The sequence below is a fragment of the Populus nigra genome, chromosome 19 (assembly GCF_951802175.1).
Source record: "Populus nigra chromosome 19, ddPopNigr1.1, whole genome shotgun sequence".
NCBI classification, from domain to species: Eukaryota; Viridiplantae; Streptophyta; class Magnoliopsida; order Malpighiales; family Salicaceae; genus Populus; species Populus nigra.
Window position 1 is genome coordinate 1,616,556 of NC_084870.1, and position 21,415 is coordinate 1,637,970.

At 32.3% G+C, this 21,415-nt stretch overlaps 1 protein-coding gene and 1 long non-coding RNA gene across 11 annotated transcripts in view; one reads left to right on the plus strand and one right to left on the minus strand.

The window, feature by feature from the left end:
* LOC133680476 (serine carboxypeptidase-like 51) overlaps window positions 1–13,975 on the minus strand; it is a 24,069-nt gene extending 10,094 nt beyond the window's left edge. For 3 of the 10 annotated variants that reach the window (XM_062103453.1, XM_062103455.1, XM_062103452.1), the window contains exons 1-12: window positions 13,511–13,971; window positions 13,324–13,418; window positions 13,147–13,254; window positions 12,819–13,065; window positions 12,688–12,731; window positions 12,508–12,575; window positions 12,315–12,420; window positions 12,011–12,222; window positions 11,845–11,914; window positions 11,597–11,647; window positions 11,158–11,210; window positions 10,896–11,031 (exon numbers count right to left, since the gene is read on the minus strand). In XM_062103453.1, the coding sequence (XP_061959437.1) occupies window positions 10,896–11,031; window positions 11,158–11,210; window positions 11,597–11,647; window positions 11,845–11,914; window positions 12,011–12,222; window positions 12,315–12,420; window positions 12,508–12,575; window positions 12,688–12,731; window positions 12,819–13,065; window positions 13,147–13,254; window positions 13,324–13,418; window positions 13,511–13,664 (1,344 nt within the window). In that variant the 5' untranslated portion in view covers window positions 13,665–13,971. Of the gene's footprint in view, window positions 1–95; window positions 796–2,071; window positions 2,472–2,512; window positions 2,715–4,873; window positions 8,725–10,895; window positions 11,032–11,157; window positions 11,211–11,596; window positions 11,648–11,844; window positions 11,915–12,010; window positions 12,223–12,314; window positions 12,421–12,507; window positions 12,576–12,687; window positions 12,732–12,818; window positions 13,066–13,146; window positions 13,255–13,323; window positions 13,419–13,510 lie in introns of those variants that run through there. The other 7 variants (XM_062103448.1, XM_062103458.1, XM_062103449.1 and 4 more) reach the window with 7 other exon arrangements.
* LOC133680477 (uncharacterized) lies at window positions 3,196–7,107 on the plus strand. Its single transcript, XR_009836331.1, has 4 exons — window positions 3,196–6,571; window positions 6,662–6,753; window positions 6,861–6,933; window positions 7,036–7,107. It is a non-coding gene; the product is annotated as an uncharacterized LOC133680477 (long non-coding RNA).
* Window positions 13,976–21,415: the final 7,440 nt, after the last annotated feature.

Sequence of the window (21,415 nt, forward strand, 5' to 3'; positions counted from 1 at the left end):
CCGTCTCATACAAGGTTGTTAAAATCGCGTTTTGACTCGTAAAATCGTATGATTTTACGAGTCAAGACATGCTTTACGTGTTGAATCGCTTAAAAAAATAAAAAATGGGTAAAATCAGGTTGAAATCGGGTGAAATCACAAAAATCGGGTGAAATCGTACAAAAAATCACGATTTTAAAACCGATTTTGCAATTGTGCCAAAATGAGGTGCTGAAACAAAATCCCCCCCTCATGTCTAGCTGTCAGGTGCCTATTGGATGTTTCTTGCACAGTCACGGACTCATGCGACTCTCTTCACTTCACTTCACTTTAGGGAATCAATTCACTGTCTTCAATCTTCACAAAATACTCTTTCCAACAGAACAAATCCCTAATCGGTAACTACAAAAGCGACGACAACGATCTCCATCCTCCACAAAAGTGGTCAGTGACAGTGCTCATGGTCTAGTGACTCCAGTCTTCACTCCTTCTCTTTTCTTAGTGCTCACGGTCGCGGCTTCCTTTTCTGTTTATCGCGATTTTAACAGCGACGAGCCGACGACGATCTCCTCAACAGCTCACGACTTTGGGCTTCCTCTGCAATCTTCATTAACAGTGGCACGCCAGCAACAATCTCCTTTCTTTCCTATTGTCAACAGCAATAGGCGACATCAGGCCTCTTCACCAGTAGCCGTTTAGCTCATCATCATCATCTTCAACAACAGTAGGCGACAATCGACACCGTAAGTTCATTTTGCCTTCATCATCATCACTGTAGTAGTAGATTTTGCCCCTGTAATAGATTTGTATTTTTCCCTGTTAAATGTTAATTGTACGGTGATCAGTTAGTCTGTTACCCTGTAATTCATTTTGCCCGGTCTTGTAATTTGTATATGTATAATGTTGAATTGAATGGAATTGATCGGGTGAAAAAATTGTTGAATTGAATGCCACAGTATATACTATATATCTTGACTGAATTGGACTAAATATTACTCGGGTGAAAATTGAACTGAAAACTGTTGAATTGGACTGAATTGAATGTCATTTCAGTATTATAGGACTGAATTAATTGGACTGAATTGAATTAAATTAATGGGGTGAAAATTGGACTGGAAAATGTTGAATTGGACTGAATTTAATGCCATTTCAGTATTATAGGACTGAATTAATTGGACTGAATTAATAGGGTAAAAATTGGACTAAAAATTATTGAATTTGATTGAATTGAATGTCATTTCAGTATTATAAGACTGAATTAATTTTGTTGAATTTGATCTTAATTGGACTAAATTGTTGAATTTTTATTTGAAGCATGATTTTTTTTTTGATGTATTTTAAAATTCCTTACTATTTTACGATTTTATGATCCGTTTTTACGATCCGAGTTTGTTTAGTACTTTCCGTGCCATGTCAAAATCGTGATTTTAACAACCTTGATCTCATGAATCAGGTCAGGAGTTTTGTAATTTAACCCAGATTAACTCAAGTTATTTTTTGTACCTTTTTATTTTTTCAATTTCAATTCCATCATTAGGTTTATTGGGAGGTTGAATTTCATAATTTCTTACAATATATTTTTTATAAGGTTATTTCAATTTCATTACTCTGATCACGAGCTTGATAAGTTAACTCAGTTGACTCAAATTATTTTTTTTAATTGATTTTATTTTTCAATTTCATCTTTTTATATTAAATTGATTGAGAATTAATTTTTTTTATTTGTTTTAATTTATTTTTTATGAGATTATTCTCGTCTCATAATTCTAACTCCGATCACATGTTTGACCACATATTATTTTAAATTGACTAAACTAGTTTTTTATTTACTTTTTATAATAAAAATATTACACAATTCCAATTTTATATAAAAATCAATCTATCCAAGTAAGAAAGATTTTCAATCAAAATATAACGTCGAAAACATAGAAAAAGAGAATAAGGTCTCCTCTTTTTTTTTTTTTTTTTAAAAAAAAACTCTGCCTTTTATATTTAAAAATCAAGTAGTATGTCACCGACAATGTGATCAATGTATAACTTTTTTTATAAATTCAATTTTTCTGTTGTCCCTCGAGTAAAAACACATGGACGGTTTGGCCCTGAATCCTCTTTTTGTAATTATTTTTTATTTAGTTCCACACTTCAATTTTTTTTTTCTTGTAGCAATAGTTTTTTCTTTCTTTTTAAACACCCCTAATGGACATTCAAATTAACTGAAAAATTAACAACAGTGGAAAAATAATTGAAACCAGAAAATTAAATTATTTCCCATGAAAGAAGCACTCCGAAGCAAGCTCTGCAACAGCAGCCACTTTATCTATTAGTTTTTGCTTGAAGTTGCTTCAAACTGTGTACGATCTCTCTCACCAAACTTTTCTCATTTCATGTTTGCTCTTCTGGTCTTTCTTTGCAGAAGCAGCTGCATCTGCTGCTGGTGACTGTGTGATTTGCCCCACCATTTTTAATGCAATGCAGGGTTGGTCTACTGGTACCTGTAGCCCCGCCATTATAAAGAAGATGAAAAAAAACAACTATGCGCGCACTTTGAAGTTTGAGTTGGAAATATCAAATATGAATCACCTCTTTAAGATAAAGTAAGATTATCTATGTCTGTACTATTCCTCTCAAGGTTTGTCAGTGTACTGTTTTTCTTTTCTTTTTATGCACACAGTGGTACCACCAATCTATCTAATGCTGCTGACATCATGATTAGTACTTTCACCATTAATGCATACCTGGGATAAGAGTTTTTTTCTTCTTATTTTAACATAGAAAAAAAAAAGACATATTTAACAAAATAATTAATAAATTAACACACTTAGATGAACTTAAATGGGTCGTTGATTCTATATGACATGCAATTCGCAGATAATATTTAAAACCTTTATCGAATTAAAAACTATCATCTTCTTTCTCTCTCTCTCCCCCCAACTCCTTCCTTTTCATCGTCGGCCAAGATCTCTCTCTAGCATTAAAAACACCCCCTAGCATCTCTAAATACTCCTCTCCCTCTAAAACACTTATTTTCATGGCATTCAAGTTTTCTCTCTCTACCAGTGACGTGTATTGGATTTTCTGATCAAACCAGCCACCATCGGTTATCTTCACTACCCACATTTCACTCTTACAGATATATTAAACACTTCCTTTCAATTAACTTGATATAATTTATATTTAATTAATGTTAATTTTATTGAATGTTAGGGTTTTGAATTATGAATTAAATTAATTAGATGTAATTGAAGTTGTTAATTAGATATAATTATGTTATTTTGTTTAATTATTAATTGTTGTTGATTGTGAATTAACAAAATTATTTGTTTGAAATGTTAGTATTGATTTAGGTTAAATTATGGATTATGTTATGTTTAACATCATGCATGTCTCTTAACGAATTATCAAGAATATTATGTTATCGATGTGGCTAGATTATGTTTGAAATAGAAGTTGAAATTACTTAGAGGATGTTGCAAACCAGAGTTAGTCAAGCTCGTTACATTGGTATACCAATATGTAGTGATGAGAGTGTGAATTCAATGTTTAGGTTTGCTAGGATTAATGGGATTAATATGCTGGAACTTTACTTAAATAGTAGACCTAGATGGGAAAACTCTTATAGTATGAAGTTGACTTGATTTCTAAGTAACTCTAAAAAAACTACATAGGCATCATGAGTAGATGGTCCATTTAGGTTAGGTGGTAATGATAATAGACAAGTGTTAGTACTGGAAATAGTTAATATGAAACCTCAGTTGGGTATGACATTTGTTCCATATTGCTATGGAGAATCAGAACCAAGTGATGACGAAGATAAGTGTCACATTGATAGAGTTGTAGTCAATGTGGATGATGGGAATGCTGAGGTAGTTGAGCCTATTAATCAATACATGACACCTCTTGCTCCTGAATTTGAGGTTGTTAGTGTGGATCATCGATATAGATGTAATGATTGGGCTGATAGTCATAGGCATTCAAGCTTATTAGTTGATGAATTAGAGGTTGGGAAAAGATTCAAAGACAAGTCTGAATGTGTTAATGAAATTAAATGATAACATATAAAGAATTCTTTGTAGTACAAGGTCTATCTTTCAATAAAGTCTTATGTTCAATTGCAGTGTGTTCAAGAACTAGTTTGTAGATGGTATTTGCGTGTAGGGTATCACCAAAGATCTTATTCACAAGAAATTTCTAAATTGAAAGGGCTACACATATGTCGAAATCCTTTTATTTTGCAACGCTATCGTCAGGTTAACTCAGATTTAATTGCTGAGGTGATGTTGACAATTGTGAAAAGAGAGTTAAGTATGAGCATTATAATATACAGAATATTGTGGAGAGGGGCATAAAGTCTTTTATTGGAATGCGTGAACGACCAAATAAAAAATATTGGAAAGGTTAATTAGTATACACGAAGGGTTATTTCAAAACCTAACTAGAACTCTACTGGCCATCAGAGATTCAAATCCATGAACAATTGTCACTTGAGATTATAAAATGGTTGATGGGAATAAGGAAACATTTGAAAGAGTGTTTTGGGCATTTTGTGATTGAATTAATGAGTTTCAATATTATCATCTTCTAATTAGTATTGACGACACTCACCTTTATGGTAAGTACAAAGCTAAATTATTGGTTGCAATTGCTTATGATGCGAAAAATAGAGTTTATCTGTTGTGTTTTACTATTATGGAAGAAAAGACGAACAATAATTGGAGTTGATTTTTGGATTTGCTTTGCCGATATGTGATTGAGGGACAAACTAGGTTATGTATTATATCAGATAGACATATGACGATAAAGATTTCCATGGAACATATTTTTTCAAAACCTATTAAATATCATCGATATTGTTCATGACACTTTGTGAGTAATTTCAACACAAAGTTAAAAAATATTTTCCTGAAAAATACGTTGCATAAGATGTGTGTACACCCTTCTAAACAGGAGTTTGACATTTTATATGAGAAGTTACTAGAGGCAAATGATGCAATTAGAGCATGGCTAGATGCTGAACCTAAAGAAAAGTAAGCATTATTTTATGATTATGGTGGTCGTCGTTCTGACAAGACCACAAACTTGTTGGAGGTTTTTAATAATGTTTTAAAAACTATTTGTGGCTTGCTTGTTTCAGCTATAATATTTTTTTTTAGGTGTAATAAATGTTTTGTGGAGTGTAGAGAAAAAATTGAAGAATTTTTGAGTCGTGATGTGTTGTGGTCTTCAAAGGTCCTAGCTAAGATACTGATGCGACAACTTCAAGATCACACCTGATATCTCTTTTCTTTTTATCTTAAAGGTGATATATTTCAATCTGAGACACCTCTAATAGCTAGTGTTATAAGAAAAGTGTGAGACCATGCTCACATTAACATCAATCAAGCAACTTATTCTTGTGGCAAATGATAATTGTATCATCGACCATGCTCTATGAAATATGAACTATGTATAATTTGTAGATGAATTCTATTCCAACTTGTCATATAAAAATGCAAATAGTCCACATTTTTAACTTTTATATGATATGTCATTGTAGCTTGCATATACTTATTCTTGGGTCAAAGGAAATCCACTCGTTTACATAATGAGATGGATGTTAGAAAGGGACACTCATTGAATAGATATGATATATGCAGTCAAAGGGGTCATAATAGAAAAACTTATGAAACTAGATAATGTATGTATTTTTTTAAAAAAATTATGTCAACTTTAATTTAATTGCAAATGCTAACAATTTTTTTATACAGGACCTTGAGATAGATATGGTTTGGACTAAAGGAGGTTCAACCTCTTTTAGAAGTGTCAACAGGCAGGACCACCTTTGTTATTGATGAAGGTCCTGATGATAGGTTGCTATTATTTATGCAAGATCAACATTGTTCCAATGATATATGAAGCAATGAGGTCAGATAAATATTCTAAAGATTTATTTTGATGATTTAACTAAGTTGTTTGATATTTAAGGCGGTGATCCAGTGACACATAGACAACATATCTTGATGGAGTTGCATGAACGTATGCATTCATATGTTATTGAGGTCGGTGTTTATGAGATCAGTTAGTTGCGTCGCATAAATTTTGACCATGCATTGATTGCAGCATTAGTAGAGTGATGAAGGCGCGAGATGCACACCTTCCATCTACGTGTTGGTGAGATGACACCAACACTCCAGGATGTAACGAAGTTGATCGATCTTCTGATAGATAAGACATCTATGACCAACAATAGAGTTTTGATTGATATAGATTTGTTATGTGATTGTCTATGAGGACAAGTGCCTCCAGCCAATACTTATAGGGGCGACTGTATCAGATTGACATGGTTGGGTGCTAATTTTAATACCCCTTAGTACACGTGACAACAAACCAGCTTATTATGTATGCTTAGGCATACATATTACACATGTTTAGAGGATTTATTTTCACGAGTACTATTGGAAATGCAGTTTCATTGTACTTTCTGATGGTTCTTAATGATTTTTGTGCCATTTCAAATTACAGTTGGGGGGAGCCATTCTTGTATATCTATATTAGCAACTATGCAAAACATGTCTAAAAAAAAAGACAAAGTGCCTGGTGTCTTCTATTTCTTCAGGTATATGTATTTTAAATTATTTGATTACTAGAATTAATAAAATTTTAAATACTAACTTGTAATTTTCAATGTTCATTAACATAATTCTAGACATGAGAGCATATTCATATCGGGTGTTCAAAGAGCTAGGGTATTAACATGATTGACACTATCACTTAGAGGCCACTCTCAATTGGTTTCAGGTAATAATAAAATATAGTTGATTATAGTCAACATGTTATTTATATAAATTGAATGTAAGGAAATATACTAACGTTGTGGGTTGTTTTGTTAAATGGTGTGTGGCTAGATATTTTACAATAAATCCCAATCATGTCCACGAGTTTTATCGGGATAAGTTGGACGCACAACAATCACATCTGGTATATATTACAAATGTAATTAATTTTTTTTTTTGCTATTTTAAAGTTAATTATCTAGTTTCAATTTATTATTTGAGATAACTATTTTATATCTTTTGATAGGTTATATGGATGCCACATATGAAGAACTTGATACTTTAAGCTTTGCCTATATGTCGTGAGAGATTTGATATTTGGTTAGTACAAGTCCCTTTAAATTGCTTTGACATTGTTGAGATGCATTGTCCAGATCAGGTAATACGACAATTTAGACTATCTTAGCATATACTGGATTATGTTGATACTAGAAAGGAGTTGCACAGTGTTAGTCGTCAGGGTAAACACAAGGGGAATTGATTAGTAATTCATGCATCTTACCTTAATCTTTGGGATGCTATGAGAGATCGTGTTTTTAAGGAGCAACAACTTACAATTGACATAGATACCTACATGACATAATATATATCCATTATACGCCGTTTCATTACACCAACCTAGTCGCATTTCCCGAGACATTCACATAATTCAATATACTATGCCTTCGGGTATCCGAGACAGAATCGATTAGTATGCAATAATATTTTACATTTATTAAATACTAGAATAATTTTATTATGGATGATGACTACTAATTGGTTCTTAATGTATGTATATAAATCAATTACTTGGTACGGGAAGCTCGGAAAACAGCAATAACTATTCATGAAAGTGTTGATGAGATGTGACATGTTGTGGCCAACACCAAGCTCAATTTATATTGTGGCGGACTTCAAGAGGTTAGAGAGATTAAGTGTTTTGAAACAACACTAATGGAAGATGAGATTGCTTATTATAGAAGTGTTAGGGATGTTGACCTGTCTAAAAACATCCCAGACCCATCCATAAACATCCTAGGATCATAGTTTTAAAACCCGGCCCGACCTGACGGGTCGACATGGGACCTGATTGACCTGGGGATGAAACCGGGCTGGGTTTAAGAAAAAACCAACCAAGGATTTAGCCCGGAAAAACCCGGTCGACCCGGGACCCATAAGACCCGGGTAATCCCAGATGAGACCCGAATGTGTTTTTTAATATATATATATATATATATATATATATATATATATATATATATATATATAAAACATCATCGTTTCATTGAAGAGTCGAAGACATAAAACCTAATCTGTCTACTTAAGCCAACGAAGCAGCTACAAAACCTATTATTAACATTAAATCTCTTCCACACTCTTTGTGCTACCATTCTTTTCTAAACCATTCTTCTTTCTCAACTCTTTTTTTTTCTGATTGCTTAAGCTAACCTGTAACAAGACACTCGGAGAACCCTATTTTTACTAGTAAACTATTTATATTTTGTATTTTTATTGGTTGAGTCTTCCATGTTGGTTATTTCTTTTCTAAACCATTCTTCTCTCTCAAATCCCTGTTCTTTACTGATTGCTTAAGCGAACCAGTAACTAGACATTTAGAGAATCTCTTTTTGCTGGCAGAAACGTTCAAGTAAACTATATATCTTTTCTGTTTTTATTGCTTGATTCATCTAAGTAAAACAACATGCTGGTTATTAAATTACCAAGGTTGGTAATTTTTGCATATTATTTAATTAAGTATTTTCATCTAGGAAGTCATGATTCCTGTATTAGTTCTTTATTTGCATCTCCCTAGTTTTGGGCAAACTAGTCTTTTCTGTTTTCGTTTCTGGTTTTAAAATATTCACAGAGCATGATGGCAACGAACTTAGAAACAAAATTACCTTTGTCTGCAATGAAGTCAAAGGGTGTTGTTTCCATAATGGCATGGAAGATTTTCCTGTGTATATATCATGAATGAGAAATTTTCAAGCTGTAATATTTAATGCTTTGCCTGCACCATTCTCTTAGTATTAGTGTAGGATAGAAATTAATTTGATTGAAAGGAGGAACACATACATATAAACTATATCATCCAATTCTTCTTTTATTTTGGTTAACCCAGGTCAACCCATCTAACCCGTGACTCGATCATTATACCGGGTTGACCACTAAGTCGGGTTTAAAAACTATGCCTAGAATTGTCCACGAGGTGGGATGATATTGGTCCTCCTTAAACCTACATGGATATTACATACCCAAACTTGAGTTTTATGAGTTGAGGAGATTATTAGATATAATTACATGTTAAGATAATTGTGGATAAATGTATAACTAGTTTAATTTTAATAAAATGTTATGTTTTCTTAATTGTTAGTGTACATTTGTTATTTGCGATTTAATATGTTTTAATGATGAAGAACTGATTATTTGTGATTTTGCAAATTGCTATTGTTTTTTTGTAGGAAGTTGATTGTAGAGTAAACTGCTTTTGGATGCATCTGTTAAAAGAGTCGCATATACCATCTGCGAAAAATGAGTCGCAAATGGATAGTGGAGTCGCATATGACATCTGCAACTCGCGTGTCGCAAATGTCACCTATGACTCTCTCAATTGTGCTAGATTTCTAATTATTTTTTCTCATGTGTTATTTTAAAAATTAATTCTTTTAAAATGGGCTAACTTACCAAAACACTCCCTAAAATACTATCGTTACAGATCATGACTTTTATTTATTATAGATTACTAGAATGATTTCAGTTGCTTCCGTTCACGTAATTCAGCAAAGGAAATAAATTAAATTTAATCGGAGTTATCACTTGAAGTCTTGGAAGTAAAAGATTGAAACCCGAGTTCCTTAAATGCATGTGAAAAGATAAACTTAGAATCATACTTATAAGACCTAACCCAAGATTGACCCAGCCCGGGACTCAAGTTATGGGCTAAGTTACAGGTCAATATATCAACTCAAATTATATTTCTTTTTAAACCACATTGTTTCAGGGTTTTTTTATTTTTTTAGAAAACCAAAATAAAAAACAACAATGATTTGAGTTTTTTTTTTTGGATAAAAAACTAGACAAAAATAAATTTGGCTTATACTTGATTTTGAGTTTAGATCAATAGAAACTGGGGTACAAGATTTTTTTAACTCAAACCAGTGGACAACTACACCCACCATGGTGGGTTAGCATGACTTTTCAAGCAAAATGGATACACTAACTCACTCCATAATTAGTATGTGGTGTGCAAGAAAGTGAAATGACAGATAATTGAGTCACACGTGACTTTCAGCAAGTGGGGTGGCCGAGGTTTCAAAGCATAATAGCCTCTCAGTGCTTTCCATGTAGTAGTAGTGCTAATAAAACATCATTATTAACCTTCAACCTTTTGGCACGTTGTTGGGTTTTTTTTTTTTTTTTTTTTTTTTTTTTTGTATTTGCGTCTAATTTAGTGTTTCGTTATTTTAGATTTTCTTAATTATAGTAAATTAACTATACATATTTTTTTGCTAATGAAAATAAAATATGAGTACATGAAGATTTATAATTTTCTATGTTATCTCTTATAATTTTTACCTTCTACAAAATAAAATCTCTTAAAATGTTAATTTTGAGGTTAACTTATTATCAATATTTCACATTTATGATCACATAATTTTTCTTATTTTTCAATAGATTTATGTATTAATTTTTTTAAATTAAATAATTAAGGACTTACAGTTAACAAATCAAATTCTAAATATTATTCTTACACCAAAAACCGACACATTTCCCTAATCATTTATCTATTTGATTCTTGAAATTGTTTTTTTTCTCAACTTTGTTTATTAAAGAGATATTTAAAATAAAAACTATAGAATTTATAGTAATGGTTACAAAATTAAATCCATTAATTTTACCACCAATTTCAAAACACCTTTTTATTCTTCAACTTGTTTTAATTTTCTCAGCTATTTTATTAAAATATACTTAAATTCACTGCTGAAACCAAGCTCTACGAGAAAACTCTATGAGCTTATGACTTCCAATTTTAATTTTTCAATGAGAAATAAAAAATTCATTATTTTTCTAAAATAACTTAAAATAAATAAGGCTAAAACACTGGAGGGTGGTATAGTTTTGACTTACAAAGTGGCCTGCCCCAAGAATCCAGAAGAAGTTCAGGTTTTTGTACGACCTGGTAAATCCTTTTGTGAGCTGTCCCTCTGCACCGCAAAGAAGAGGAGTTCTGTTCATGCTCAAAAAACTATCGAGCCCTTCCCACCTGAAAAATGTATAATTATCAGTCTGATCTGATGATTTTATTATAACCTTTTTTGTTTTGTTTATATATATATATATATATATATATATATATATATAATAAAAGAAAAATAAGGCACCCTCTTACTTGAGTTTTTCAACCCATGCTTCGGTTCCCTTGGTTGAACAAATGAGATCAAGCTATATATAACAAGCAAGGAAATAAATTAATTATTTTAAAGATGAGAAAATTATCCTATACAATCATCATGTTAGCTTAATTAATTACTTGCTAATCAAAGTGAAGCCCTTAATTCTTTTTAGATTATTTTAATAGCACATCATGTTATGCTTTTCAAAAAACAAGGAGTAAATCATAAGAGCACATGGACTAATTAAATTATAATTTTATCTAGCTTGCTTCTTAATAAATAATAGACAAGATATTTTAATATTCACATTAATGATTTATAGACATATGGATGATGCACATGGGATGGATGATGCACATGGGTGGACCATGCATGGGGACCCTAAACCATTCCTCAAGGTCCATGCTTGCTAGCTAGCATGGAGAGAAATCATACCTGCCCATTGTATATAGTCACATTCACTCCCTTAGCTAGGAGCTCATCAACCTACAAAAGACAAGGAGATGAATAAATAAAATAACTTAATAATAATAATAATAATTCTGGGATCTAATCAAGAAGCTCTTTAATGAGCTGGGGATATACTCTTTGATGATATTATTTTGACTCTTAACCATGAAATTCTGGGATCTAATCAGCTTGTCGACGTAGTAATTGAACAAAGAAAATTAGGACAACAGTACCTCATTAATTCTCGGTCTCATAAAATCGCCTACCATCTGGTTGAAAACGTTAGAAGACTGCTCTCCCCATCTGTAATTAAACACCGAAAAGATTGTTCAGTGATGGGTTGATTAATTACTTCTTAATTAGATGATAATTAATTACTTGAGCAAGAAGGAAACATACGAGAAATTAGCTGGGATTATCTTAAGCTTTGTTTTAATGACCCCATTCATTATGCTATCAAGATCACCGACACCACCTCCTGGAAGTGCTGACCTCAGAGAGCTGATATATCTCGAGTAGCTCTTCATTGCATTTTTTTGCGATAATTCAGCCGCAGCTGTAGTTAGAGATAAAGGGTCCGATCCCGAATCCAATAAAAAATTATAGAAATCCTGAGAATATTGCCACAAAAATATATAATTCAAATTGTTTGTTCAATTCTGATCATAAAAGAAATGAAAATTAAGAGAACAACAAAGAATACCACAGAATTGCTGTTAGCACTAATCACTCCCTCAAGCTCAGACCAAGAATTAGTTGCGTCAGCATACTGACCTTCGCGGATTTGCTGCCTAATCTTCTCAGCCAGGCTGTATTGTAAAATAAAAGATGTTAATACTAAGACAATTTGTCAATATTTAATTTGTTTTCATTAAGAACACGGCAATAGCTTGGACCTGTTTGCCTTCTGAAGTCCGTTGTTGTCGAGCCTCGACAGATCTTTTAGAAGAGGACCCCATGAAAGCTGGAAACTTCAAATTTGTAATATCAGAATCCAAAAATGCAGCAGGGAAAATAATCTTTTCTCTCTAATTAACAGGAGAGATGAAATACGCGAACAAGACTAATTAACTTGCCACAAAATCTTCTGGTGAGATCCAAGTGTCACCCAACGCTACTCCTGCGTGTGCAGAAATAGCTTGTAAATTTGTTTCGATCGTGTTTCTTTAACAGAAGATGGATTGGCTGGCAAGAAATTAATGATTACCTCCAAGTATAAGTTTCAGTTTTCCTGCTTCAATTGCTTTTAGAGCTGATAAACCAAGGGTGACAGCAAATTTGCCTCCATAAGACTCTGCTACAATATACAAAGGGCTCTTCTGAAGGCTCTCATTCCTGTTGAATACTTTCTCCAACAGAGTAGTTAGATCACTTGCTGCCTCGTCATCAGTCTTGACAAACAAGTCTGCATCACCCTCTTCCACAAAACTGTATCCTGTGCCAACTGGATTATCCTGAACAATCCCCTCAAAGAATAAGTCAAATAGGAGAGAAATCCTGAAAAAATATACATATAGATAGTGGATGAGAATTACCACAAAGAGCAGATCAGCCACTTGTAACCATGTCGAATTCCGGGGCTTCAGATAGGTATCCAGCGGCCCAATTTCTTCAAAATTTCCCATCCCAACACCTGATCCTCCCTGTTTTGTCAAACGAAACATTAATTAATGGAGCATTTTGATACCAAACATTAGCAATTAGGTACTCACAGGTCCACCCTGCAACCAAAGAATGATTGGCCATGGTTTGGATGAATCTTCAACTCTGTAAGGACTCCTATAAAGCCACCAAAACATGTGTGCTCCTGTGTAACACAAACCAAGATGGGCACATTTTCAATTACTAATAGCATACATACATAAATATAAAGAATGAAAACTGAAACAGTTTGCTTACTTGGTCTAACTTCTACATATCCCCATTCTTCTGATCCATCACGGGTTCTTGCACCAGTGGCTACCTTTTTTCTTGAAGCGGCAGTGACTGTTTCTCCATTAAGCAAAGAAACCAAGAACACAACAGACAGAAGAAAAAAACTCAGCTTTCCCATTTCCAGAAACCAAGCAGACCAGTAGATGCCGACTTCACAGGCTGAACAGAACCATGTAGTAAAAGAGAATAAAGATATTCAGGGGAAAGAATATGATTCAAAAGAATTGTTGTCTGTAATAGAAATAACAAAAAAGCAGAAACTTCTAAAGACAAAATAAAAGGGTGTTCAAAAAATGAGGAATCAAGAAAAAGACTCCTTTTCATCTTTAAAGGCAAGTTGCTTAAAACAGTAGCTAGTGTGCATTACAGTAGCCAAAACATAGCTGTCAAACCGGAAATTAACATGATGAACCGGGTTTTCAAACCATCTAAAACCTCTCTCTTGCTTGCTCAGAAACCATTTCATTTTTTGCTAACAAAAATCAATTTAGATATCAATATCAGATGCCAGCAAATTACTCAATGTCTCCAGGCGAAGTTACGTTTTCTTTGAGAAAATCACGGTATGTTTCATTTCTTTTTTCTTTTTCCTTTTCTACGAGTAATCAGAGTATTTTTTTTCTCCTGATATTTAACATTCGTAGAACTAATTTGATTTTATGGGGTCAAAAGAATCTAATTCTTTAAATACCGATTTCATTCTAAAATAATCAAAATTTTCCATGCAAAAATAGAACTAAACTCTGTCCATTTTTCTTGCTTAAACTTATTGTTACTTTCCATAATTTGCTTAGAGCATCTTCAATATGGCAAAAATCATTTAAAAATGCTAAATTACTGATATAGCTTTTTAAATAGTGTAAATATGATTTTTTTTTATGTGCACTTCAATGGAGAAAAACCATTTTAACAACTAATTTGCACTTTAATATATTTAATATTAATACTTTTGGATTTTTTGAGAAGAACTTTGACAAAAGTTGTGGAAATGAAATATAAAATTTTTAAATAATTTATTTTAATGTTTTTGGCTCTATTAATAGATATATAGAAATGATTTTTCTTTAACAGAAAAACCATTTTGGCTATTCGCCTGACTGTTCCTGTGGAGCTGCAAAATCAAGGGGAAAAAACTGAAATTAGTTTTTATTTTTATTTTTAGCTCTTCATCTGCCTTTTTCATTGGAGATACCCTTATATATGTATGTGTGTGTGTGTGTGTGTGTGTGTGTGTGTGTGTGTGTGTGTGTGTGTGTGAATCACCATAATTTTGTATAGATTAATAATAATTAATGCTTATCTTATAATTATTCATTAAATCACTTTTTTAATAATTTCAACTATGAGGGATCTTTCGAAAAATTACTTGGGATAGAATATTTCAAAACTTACCATTGCTTGAGAATATATTAGCATAAAAAACTTGAAAATGTTTAACATTTTGACTGTTTTCACTAGAACATACGTCATGGAGGAATAAGAATTTCACATATTTTATGCTGATATTATAGAATTGAATTGATAATTTAGAGACCTCATCATATCCATGCATCCCATTGTTTAGGATTCAGAACATACCTATAGAAACGATTCAGGTCTAAACTAATTCTTTTGTTGTCACAAAAAAACAAAAGAAACGAGACCTTGTCTTTATTAGGTGGATTTTGTGGACTAAGAAGATGTAGTAGAAGTCTTTGCCTTCTTCAATATGAAAACGAATATTGTTCTGTGGAAATTTTGTTTTCACATTGCAAGTAATAGATAGCCTGCGTGTGTGGTGCTGAAAATTTCTAGTGGGTTTTGAATTAAAAACAGATTCTAATGTATAAATATACAGCACAAGTCATAGCACGAAAAATCGTATTCTAGGAGATAGGATGGCCTATCAATGATATGTAGTGGAGAGATTGTGTCGGAGAAGTCGTTTTTAGCTGTGAAGCGCGGAAAGGGACTTTTCAGAAGAAAGGATGGGCTTTGGATTGGTGCCTTCTATACTTCATATGTCTTTGATATGATATTTTATATTTGGTTCTAGCCGAGGAAAAAAAAAATCATGAATTGGGTTTGGATCTTTCCTTGATGGTGCGCGCTGGGCTTTGGAGAATTTTTTCTTGGTTAGGCTTGGAATTCATAAACTCTTATAAAATAATTCTCTTATGGTAAGAAATATATATTTGGTCCGTTGATAGTAAATTTTTTTTAATAATCTTGGCCTGGATCTGGATCTTTTCTTAGATGGTGCGCTAGGCTAAGAATTGTTTCTTGGTTAGGCTTGGGATTCATGAACTCTTTCAAAATAAATCTCTTATTAGGATAAAAGACACCTTGATGTTTGAGTTAGTAGGAAAAAGATTTAAAACAAAGGGAAGAAAGAGTGTTTCTTGTGATTGTTGTGTGTAATACTGTATTGTAACCTATATTTTGTTACATAATGACTCAAGATACTTACACACTTTAGGTGACATGAATTCACATCGTGGAGAATGGAATTGCAGACATGCCATGTAAGATTAGTTATGGGTAACAATTACCTTTACTGCGGAGGTAACCTATGCAATGAGCTATTGGTATAGACATCGTATTGGTCAAGGTAGGTGTTGTACTAGCCATTGCGAGAAAGATGGGTGCCCACACTGATAATTTATAAAACGAATGCCACATAAACCAGTATGTGGTGTGGGCGGTATTAACATGACCGTACCGATACTTTTTTCTCTTCCTTGTTGTGTTTGGTTGGGTTGTATTTGAGAAAGGTTGGGCCATTTTTCTCTCTTTCTTTCCCATTCCTTTCTTCTCTCTTTGGTTAGGCCTTTATTGGGCTTGGTTGGGTTGAAATTCAAAATTGAATTGAAAAGTTATTAGAGAATTAGGGACTAGATTGAAAATGAGGAAAGAAAGTGTTTGACGTGTTTCACATATATGCCATTGTGTGAGGAATCCGTTGTATTAAGGTGATGCGTGAAGCATGCTTTAAGATCCAAAAATAATATTCCTTGATGTTATTTAAGTCATCTTAGTGGGATTTTTTTGGTGGCGTGATGCGTGTATGTAAAGGAACCATAATGGCATTCTAATAGCTCGTTCTTTCTTTATTTCTTTTCATTTTTTCCCTCTTATCTCCTCAGTTTCTGTGTGTAATTTCTTTTGTTTTTCTTTGCTTGATTCAACTTTATTCTCCTCTATGTGTTTTGATGTGTTGGCCTTGGCAAGGCCAAGAGAGGGCTCGATTGGACCTCATTTATGTGGTCTAGTTAGGGATTTTTTTCTTATCTCCTTCTTTCTTTTTTCTTAATGGGTTAGGTTAGGTCAGCCTCAAGCTCATTTAAGTTTGAACTTTACCATTCTTCTTCAAGTTAGGTTAGATTAGCTTTTAGCCTGATTGGGCTTGACCTTTTCCTGTCTTCTTTGGGTTAGGTTGGGCAATCCTTGGGCACAATTAGGTTAGACCTCTCCCCTTCATCTTCATACTAGGTTGGGGCAACTTTAAGCTCAGTTAAGCTCAAACCTTCCTTTTTTTTTGGATTAGGTTGGGCTAGCCTCTAGCTTGGTTCAACTTGAACCTTCCTTTTCTTCTTCCGGTTAGGTTGGGGAATCCTCAGGCTTGACATTTCCCTATTTCTTTTTGGACAAGGCTGGTTTAATCTTGGGCTCAGTTGGGCTTGTCGCAGGGGACATCTAGGCGATCTAAGTATGAAAGATGGTTAAAATAGAATAAAAAAAGTCACAACTTAAACTTTTGGTCTTTTTGTTCTTTTTTCACAAGTTATTTATTGTTGTTGCTACTACTATTGTTGCAATTTATTGATATTAACATTAATGTTGTGATGTGGACCTATTAGGTAATAACCCTTGAACTCTTAAATAAAATAAAAATAACCCAATAAAGCTAAAATTAGATTGATAGAAAACCTAACCTAATGATTACATGAACCAAGAAACCAATGTTACTGAATGTAAAACCCTAACCCTTTGATTATAACGAATAAAGAACTAGAAGTATAAGGAAAAACACTACAAAGACAATTAATCTTTGATAAGTCTTGAAGAGGTTGATGAAGAACCAAGAGTATGAGCAACACACGTAAACAATATTATTTTTGAATAAAATAAGTCTAAAAAAATTAAATACAAGTTAAATAACCCTATACATACTATGTAAAAATTCCTAAACAAGAATGGGAAAATAACAAAAACTTCTAAATAAAATAGAAAAAAATAATCCTAAACCAACTAGGAAAATAATATAATTCCTACAGAGTAGCTTCTGAACTTTATTGCAAAGTCTTTTCGGTGTCTGATTACTATAAATTTTTAACCATATAGGAAATAATGCCTTTAAAATATTTTGAAAAAAATTCAGTTTGATCCAACGGTAATTTGTCTATAATATTTCTGACTCGGACGTCAGTAAATATGATGGTTGATATTTTTGACTCTGATGTTAATAAATATCAAAGTTGATATTTCTGACTCTAACATCATTAAATACCAAAATTATTGATACTCGTCATAAATCCACTTACCTTGAACTCTTTTAAATTAAGTTTTTAAAATGGTCATTTGACTCGCAAGAATGTTAGAAGTGGGTTTTGGACCCTTTCAAAAAAAAGATGAGTTTTTGGTGTTTTATATTTAAGCCCAATAGACCATTATATTTGGGCCAAATTTTTAACATGCTTGATAAACTTGTTATCAAGCCCAAAAAATGGATGCAAAATCAATACATTTTTTTAATGCTAAAAACACAAAATGATTTCTTTGTTTTGTTTTCCTTAAGCTAATCATGGTATTTTTTATGCTAAATGCAAAGTGATGTTTTTTTTTTAGCTTGGCCATATGCAATTTATAAAGAAAAAACAATTTTATGGGATTTTTATTTTTTCCTTTTTTATGTTATTTGTTTTAACAAATGCAAAAAATTAAAAATCATGCAACACACATATTTCACTAATTCACTTACACACACTTATAATTACACATATTACATGTAATCAAAACACACAAAATCATCCAAAATTTGTAGAACCTTCTAAACAATATCCAAATAAGGTCATAAGATGTAGGGATGCATTGAACATGAGGGAGTAATGGCAGTGCGTGGGTTCCACACACCACCATCACTGTCGGCGTTTGGCTTCATATGTTGTCGTCGATTGAGAAAGTTGGTGGATTTGAAGTGATTTTTTCCCCTCTTCCTTTCCCTGTCGATGATGAGTATTACTACTGCCTGCAAAACAAAGAAATCAAAACATAAGACAATTATTTTTATTTTTTATTTTTTCAGATCTGCTTCTATTTTCTTCCTCACAGGTTCATTTTTTTGGTTTCGTCTCTCTCTCTACTAGTTTCTGTGGTGGTTGGCTAGTCTGGAGGGAAAGGTGGCCAGTCTAGAGGGAAAGAAGACGACCAATGAGATGATTTTATGGGTTTGTTGGTTATGGGAAATAGATTAGAGGGCTTGTGAGGGGTAATGACTAACCTTGTATGGTGTGGTAGGTTGGGTTGTGAGGGAGGAGACAGTGAAGGCTAGAAGAGAGTTCTGGTGGTTGACGACTTATTTACTAAAAATAGGGTTAGTTTTTTTGTATTGTGTGAGTGTGTATGAGGTGCTTTTTTTTTTTTGGGCCAATGCTCCCTCATGTTATTTGTGGCTTACGATTGTATTTATTGTATAGAAGTTTCAAAGTCCCAAACAAATACAAACTCTATCTTTTTTTTCAAATTTAAATTTGTTTAAAATTTAAAAATTGAAAGAACTAAAAATATTTTGATGATCCTTTTCAAACTGAAGATCAGGGGGGAAATGACAAAAGCACACTATAATCCCTGATTTTCTACAAGTTGACAAATCACACTTTTAACCGAAATCAATCCCTGGTATTTTAATATCTAATTTTTATTCTCTTTGAAAATTAAATTAAAAGCAAACAGGTTAAAATTTGAGTTATAGCAATTAGGAAAAGAATCATTTTCAAATAAGAATTTCACAAGTCAATAGGTCACAAATAACAAAATATGTATTGTATCTACTAACCTATATAGCAAGACCTTTTTAAAGTCTGATTGGCTTAAAATTTTAATACAATGTATAACAATGTCTAGAAACTCATTTGTAAATTTTTGTTTCAACCCATATATTTCTCTTAGAACACTTGTTCAAAGCCACTAATTACTAGAGTTTATCCATAAATTTCTATTCTCTCTTCACTCCTTTAGTGGCCAATCTTACTAGGGTTTTCTCTCTTAGAATACATGAATTTCTTTGTTATAAATTTTGAATTTTATCTTTCCTTAACACTAACTTCTAGTCTCATTATTTTGGTCGTTAATAAACAATATGAAACAACGTTGTTTTGGTGTTTAGGGTAAAATTATGTTATAAACTTTCTCTTTTAATTTTAGCCCTCAAACTTTCAATTATTCAAGTATGTCCTTAATTGAATTTTTACAATAGGAATCAATTCAATTTCACCCATGTCAATTTTTAAAAGCGCCTCCTAATTCCAGCGCGTTTTTCATCTTGGTCATTGGTTTTAGATATTTTCAATTTTATCCTCAATTAACCTTTAAACTTCTAATTTCTTCAATTTCACCCATGTTTTCAACCAAATTTAGCCCAGGAATTTGTGCACCTTAAGTAAAAAGGCCCTTGGTCTTGAATTTCATCAATTTGGCCCTTAAATAACCCCTAAACTTTGATTTTCTTGCAATTTTATCTCCAATTTCACGCAATTGAGCTTAAATTATTAAATCTTGTCCTCTAAAATTCCAATCTTCTTAATTAAGCCCAAATTAAGCTTTCAAACTTAATTTTTCACCAATTAAATCTCTAATAGAATTGTTTTAACCCATTAAAAGTATAATTAAGTCCTTGCACCTAATTAAATCTTTTTATTTGACCCAAATTAATTCTTAAACTTAATTGAACTTTAATTGAGCCCATTATTAAATCATATTGGCCTAATAAAAATCTAATTAACTCCTCATACTTAATTGTTTTGAAATTTGTCCAATACTAATTTAATTTGACCTTTAATCTACATTGTCTTTTGATCTTGGATACAATGAGGTACAATTAGGCTTTCATGTTGTCTAAAATCCCAGTCTAGTTCTTCCATGTGTCTACAACCTTTCTTAACCTACTCCTACCAAGTTGCTATTATGTTTTTATTTTCATCTTTTTAGTTTTTTATTGTTTTTCATTTTTTGATTATTTTTCTTTGATTTTTTAAGACGAAGATAATATTTTTAGGGTGGACCCAAAATTGGGTTATGACAATGTATAACAAATGGAATGAAGAGTGTATGTTATGATTGTTATGTGGTACTGTATCATGACCTATTTGTTGTTAGCTATTGACTTGAGATATTTATATACCTTAGTTGACATGAACTTGCCTCATGGATATTATAGTTGTGGACATGCCATGTAAGAGTAATTATGGATAATAATTACCTTTACTGCACCGTTAATGTAACACCCCAAACTTTTAAGGTAAAATTCACACAATCATCAAGTTAAAAATGAGAAAAAATCTCAGGAAGTTTTTTTTCCCTTAAATTAAGAAAGAATTATGAATTAACCATCGTAATTGCATTTAGACATTAACATAATGCAAAATTTAAATTTCAATTTACTACATAAATTTTTAACAAAATAATACTACATAACTTTTATACATACAAATTAGAAGTATTATTAAATACAACCCAAAAGAAAATTCTTCCATTTTCCTATTAACTTAAGTGACTATATAGAGAGAACAACCATGCATCAATTAAGGGTTACATTGCTGAGATGAACCTGCATATTAATTTGAATAAACATAAGTAAATTAATTATGATAATCTAATAAATTTTTCATTACA